At 56.4% G+C, this 5,774-nt stretch overlaps 1 protein-coding gene and 1 pseudogene across 5 annotated transcripts in view; one reads left to right on the top strand and one right to left on the bottom strand.

Annotated features, from left to right (window-relative positions):
* The window catches only part of LOC106733416 (nucleophosmin-like), a 1,012-nt pseudogene extending 599 nt beyond the window's left edge, over positions 1 to 413 (bottom strand).
* Positions 1 to 5,774, top strand: part of TACC1 (transforming acidic coiled-coil containing protein 1) — a 97,019-nt gene that overhangs the window by 10,389 nt on the left and 80,856 nt on the right. The window contains exon 1 of one of the 5 annotated variants that reach the window (XM_027766807.1): positions 4,945 to 5,066. The exons of 2 other annotated variants lie outside the window; for them this stretch is intronic. In XM_027766807.1, coding sequence (XP_027622608.1) covers positions 4,990 to 5,066 — 77 coding nt within the window. In that variant the 5' untranslated portion in view covers positions 4,945 to 4,989. Of the gene's footprint in view, positions 1 to 4,944; positions 5,067 to 5,774 lie in introns of those variants that run through there. 2 more of the 5 variants (XM_027766808.1, XM_027766804.1) reach the window with 2 other exon arrangements.

Below are 5,774 nucleotides of genomic sequence, written 5' to 3'. Positions count from 1 at the left end.
GACTGCCTTCATAATTCATTGCCTCTGCTTTGACAATGTGCAATTCATCCTTTGCACCAGCCCCTAAACTAACTTTTCTTAAAGATAACTGGTGTTCATTTTCATCATTATCCACTTTAAAGTGATAATCTTTGTTGGCCTTTAGTTCACAACCGAAAAGATAGTTCTGGGGCCTCAGGGGGCTCACGTCCATGTCCACTGAATCTTCCATGGGGTGGTGGCACGCACTTGGGTGGGCGAGAAGGCGGACGGAGGTAAACGACTACAGCTCCCGAAAACAGGTGCGCAGGACGGAATCACTCCAGGGCCAGTCAGTCATTTTTGAACATTGAAAAAATTAGTAAGGAAAGAACATTTAAGAAGCTGAAACTCAGGGACCAGCAGTTGGTATAATGGCTATGTCACTGGACTTCCTTGTAGTCAACTGTGGTTTGAGTCCCGGACTCGGTGGCTTAAACTCATGCCAGGCACATGTGCGTGCATGCCCAAGATCCCGAGAGAAGAATGGAGGAGAAGGGATTGCGGCGTGGCCATCCCCCCTGGGGGGAGGGGTGATTTCTCGTTTTCTGTCTCTCTGTCTCTCTCTGTCTTTCTGGAGAACGCACACGCCCTATAGCAAAAACCTCTCTAAAAAGAATTAAAGAAGAAGCTGAAACTCAAGATCACCCTTAAGCTTGCAAAATACATCCCTCCCTCAAAGTCAAACCCTCCCCAGAATGCTACGTATGCCTGTAGAGATGGGAACTAGCATTTATTGGATACCAGGACCTGTGCTTGGTGATTAGCCAAAGTAACTGAATTCAGTCTCTGTCTCTCTCTCCTGTGAGCACTTGTGTTCTATGGCAAAAACCTAAGAAGAAAATAGAAAAACAACAAAATGAAGAAGCTGAGGTTTAGGGAGCTAAGTGGTGTTTTCAGTGTCTAAGCCCAGTCCTGCCAGGGCGACACCACCTCTGCTCGCTTGGAAATGATTTAAGTGCCAATTTATAGGTCAGAGTCACATGCTGATAATAAGTCCGGTAAGTGCGGGCCAGCAGGTGGTGTGGCGTTAAGGTGCTGAATCCCACACGGGCAACTGTGCGGTTTGAGTCCCGGACCCAGGGGCTTGAAAATCATGCTGGGCGTGTGTGTGGCCAAAATCTTGAGAGGAGAGTGGAGAAGAAGGCATTGCAGCATGGCCATTCTCCTGGGGAGACTTCTCGCTTTCCTCCTCACTGTCTGGTAAGCACACAAGCTCTATTGCAAAACTAAAAAGAAAATTAAAAATTAAAAAAGAGAAAAGGATAGAAAAGAAAGAAACGGTCGAAGACCTTTTCCAGTGGTGCTCTTTTTCCAAACTGCCCTGTCTCTGGACCAGCCCGGGCTCCTGACCCAGCAAACAATGCAGGAAAAGCAGCTGGCACTCGAGCATCTGCGGAGGGCCCTTGCCACACGGACGCAATCTTCCGTGTTGCTTTGCTGAGTTCTTTCTTCCTTGCTGTCTCGGTTTCTCTGCAGCATGGGCTTCACTCTTCCCCTTTTTTCCTTTTTTAGGACCGAAAGCCTGTGCGTGTACATGACAAAGCGAGCGAGCGAGAGACACACCCCTCGCAGGATCTCATTACCCCACGATCCCCTTCCCCAGCCCTCTAGTGGTGCCCACTCAGACCAATTCGGGGATCTGAACTCGCAGTCAGCCACATGGCTTCCAGTCTCTAGGGCACTGTGTTACCACTGCGTCACAGTGACTGGGTCTGACTTTCCCTTTGACGCCACTTCAGTGCCGCGCCCTTGCCTTTCTGCACACTGACGGTATTATGGCTCTCCCTCAGAGCCCATCTGGCCCCATTGCCACCCTCCTCTCCTGCTGCTCCTCCTCCCGCTGCCCCACCCCAGGAGTGACCAAGAAGAGGCAGAGTGGTCCTGGGGGGACACTGCCGGGCCAGGCTGCTGTCTGCATTATCACTGGCACTTGATGACATTGCTGAAGGATGCCAGGCGAGATGTGTGGAGAGTTTGAACTTAAAATACTATCTGCCAAGAGTCCGCTTTTCTTTAGCTACTTGAAAACGTCCCCACGATAATCTCAGTTCCAGCCTCACGACACTTTTCTTGCTTACTGTTTATTTTTCATGCTGAATCCCACACGGGCAACTGTGCGGTTTGAGTCCCGGACCCAGGGGCTTGAAAATCATGCTGGGCGTGTGTGTGGCCAAAATCTTGAGAGGAGAGTGGAGAAGAAGGCATTGCAGCATGGCCATTCTCCTGGGGAGACTTCTCGCTTTCCTCCTCACTGTCTGGTAAGCACACAAGCTCTATTGCAAAACTAAAAAGAAAATTAAAAATTAAAAAAGAGAAAAGGATAGAAAAGAAAGAAACGGTCGAAGACCTTTTCCAGTGGTGCTCTTTTTCCAAACTGCCCTGTCTCTGGACCAGCCCGGGCTCCTGACCCAGCAAACAATGCAGGAAAAGCAGCTGGCACTCGAGCATCTGCGGAGGGCCCTTGCCACACGGACGCAATCTTCCGTGTTGCTTTGCTGAGTTCTTTCTTCCTTGCTGTCTCGGTTTCTCTGCAGCATGGGCTTCACTCTTCCCCTTTTTTCCTTTTTTAGGACCGAAAGCCTGTGCGTGTACATGACAAAGCGAGCGAGCGAGAGACACACCCCTCGCAGGATCTCATTACCCCACGATCCCCTTCCCCAGCCCTCTAGTGGTGCCCACTCAGACCAATTCGGGGATCTGAACTCGCAGTCAGCCACATGGCTTCCAGTCTCTAGGGCACTGTGTTACCACTGCGTCACAGTGACTGGGTCTGACTTTCCCTTTGACGCCACTTCAGTGCCGCGCCCTTGCCTTTCTGCACACTGACGGTATTATGGCTCTCCCTCAGAGCCCATCTGGCCCCATTGCCACCCTCCTCTCCTGCTGCTCCTCCTCCCGCTGCCCCACCCCAGGAGTGACCAAGAAGAGGCAGAGTGGTCCTGGGGGGACACTGCCGGGCCAGGCTGCTGTCTGCATTATCACTGGCACTTGATGACATTGCTGAAGGATGCCAGGCGAGATGTGTGGAGAGTTTGAACTTAAAATACTATCTGCCAAGAGTCCGCTTTTCTTTAGCTACTTGAAAACGTCCCCACGATAATCTCAGTTCCAGCCTCACGACACTTTTCTTGCTTACTGTTTATTTTTCACACACACACACACACCCCACGCTGCCTGTGTGCGTGTACAATGTGGCACACGCTGGACCCTCAGACCCCTCTGGCCAAGTAGAGTGAGGATGTGAACAGGTCGCCGACAGCTGCCCTGCAAAGGAGAGTGCTGTTGTAATGTAAAGCGCTGTCAGTTTTCAGATCCTTTAAGGAAGAGTTCAAAGGTAGCCTCTTTATTGGCCTGTAGCTTCTCTGGTCAGGAACCAGCTAATGGCGAACACGGCTGGGTGTGCTTCGCCACTCGCCCCTTCGTTCATTTAGCAAATATTTACTCTGCGCAGGCCAGGACACAGGCTCGCTCCAGGCGCGGAGCCAGGACACAGAGATGAAGCGTTCCTTGGCTCAGCGGTGACTCCGATGCCCTGCAAGGCTGGAAGCCAAATGGCAAGTGTGGTTCAGATCCCGGCTTGGCCTGAAAACACACGGGATGCTCGCAGGCACCTGGACCCCGAAGGGCTAGAGGGCTGGGGAAAGGGATGGCGGTGTCATGGAATCCCGACGAGGGTGCTTCTTTCTCTTGTGCACGTGCTCGGTTTCATTAAGAGCAAAAGGTGTTCCTGCCTTAAAGAACCTGCTTTCCAGTGGGACAGGCCAGTGAGGAGGTGGTTACAGAATGAGGCTGGGAGGTCGTAAGCGCTGTTCCCGGGCGGGCAGAGGTGAGGCTGGGCGGGGTAGGACAGAGGCATCCGTCCACAATCCCGAGTGTCCGCTCTGTGCCACGCAGTGTCTGGAGACAGCGAACACACACCAAAGTCCCACCTTCCCCAAGCGTACGTGGGGGTGAGGTGCAAAGATCGGAACACGTGCAGACGCGTGCGAGTGGGCCTGGGAGGAGCAGAAAAGGGCTCAGAGAATAGATAGCTCAGAGACAGACAGACAGAACCCTGCTGGGGTGAAGACGGGCGGCTGGAGACACAGGGATTGAAGGAAACAGGCTTGAACTAGTCGGAAAAGACAGTGCTGGAAAGACAGTGTTAGCAACAGCTGGGTTGCAGATGAAGTGGGGGATAGTGCTTCTCTTTTTCTTTTTCTTGTCTAAGAGTTTGAAAGAGGGTTTATCTTCTGGAGGTCAGGGCCCATAGGGATGTCACCAAGTAAAGATGGCCATACTCCCTATCTTACAAAAGAGAAAACAACGCTCAGAGCCGGGGTGAGAGGCCTTGTACCAAGTCACCTCGTTAGTTGGGGCAGAACCAGGATGAACCCAGCTTTCTGCCAGGCCTGGCTCTGGCTCCTGCGGAAGAGGTTTGAGGGCTCCCCAAGCTCCTTTGAAAGGTGGCCTGGGTCTCCAGACTCGGCACACACACACAGAGCCCCCTGCTGGCACTTCTCTGAATGGCCTGCCCTGGCCTCTTCCCTGCCCCTGCCCTCCTAGTCCCCACTCAGCGGGCTGGAGCGCGACGTCCCGCGGTGCGTGGCGACCCTGGGGCGCACGCGGACCTCGCGCCCACTCCACCTGTTGCTCTCCGCAGTCCGGAGGCTTCCTCGCTGGGAGGGGAGGTCCAGCCCGGGCCCCTCCGGCAGCCCCTGCCCCGGGTGTGAGCGGTGCTCCGCGTCTCCAGCAGTGTCCCCACCGGGAGCCCAGCGCCAGCAGCCCCTGCAGTGGTGAGGCTGGCCGAGCTCAAGCAAGCGCCTTCTCCGGCTTCCCCGGCTTCCCCGGCTTTCCCGGAGGCCGGCACCCCAAGGCAGGGCTCCCTCGGCCCCACCCTTCCTCCTCCGCCCGGCGCTCCCGCCCAGGGTCCGGGCAGAGCCGGCGCGGCAGAGGGACAGCAGGCGCTGGGGCGCCGAGTCCCGAGCCATGGGCGGCGTCCACTCGCAGAGCCCGAGGGGCCTGGAGCCCGCCGGGGAGAGGCCCCCGAGACCCCGCGAGACCACGTGAGTTCCACTGCCCTGGCGGGCCGCCCTTTGGGGGACTGCGCGCGGCCCGGAACGCGAGCGCTGCCCTATGCTGGGGAGGGGTCCCGACTGGGGCCGCAGGGCGCGAGCGCTCCGGGTCGGTGGCCGGGACCGCCCGGCCCGAACTTCCCGCGGGGGCCCAGCAGGACACCACCGCGACAGAGCCGCGTCCAGGAGGGACTGCTGCCCTGCTCGCGTCCAGGCTGCGCCGACGACAGAGGGGTCCCCAAATCTCCCCGGACTCGTCCGCAGGAGAGCGCACGTGCTCTAAAGGGCGCCGGAGCCTTCGGGACTCAGCTGTTTGCAGGGAGAGGCAGGTCCTAGGAAGGGACTCGAGTGTCAGAGAGAAAGCCCAGCTCGCGCGGGTCGCTGGGGCCCGGGGTTTTGACGCTGCCTTTGCGGCTTGCAAGAACTCCCGGTCGGGCTGGCTCGAGGGCTTCGTGGTGACCTCAGAGAAGGGCTGTATTGTGGTAGCGGCAATCAGGCTTTTGTTCTGGGACAGCAACAATCGGGGACAGCAAGTCCTGCAGTGGAGCAGTGCAGGGGACACGCAGAGAACGGGGCTCCGGGCCAAGGCGGCCTGCTTCTGACAGGGAGCGTGCCTGGGTACCGGTTCCTGGAGAACGCGTCGGTAAACGCGGCATTTACCATAGTTTAGAGCCTGTGTGTGTGGGGTGGGGGTGGGGG

The sequence above is a fragment of the Tupaia chinensis genome, unplaced genomic scaffold (genome assembly GCF_000334495.1).
Source record: "Tupaia chinensis unplaced genomic scaffold, TupChi_1.0 Scaffold143705_1, whole genome shotgun sequence".
Taxonomy (NCBI): domain Eukaryota; kingdom Metazoa; phylum Chordata; class Mammalia; order Scandentia; family Tupaiidae; genus Tupaia; species Tupaia belangeri.
This window is presented reverse-complemented; position numbering and strand designations above follow the sequence as displayed.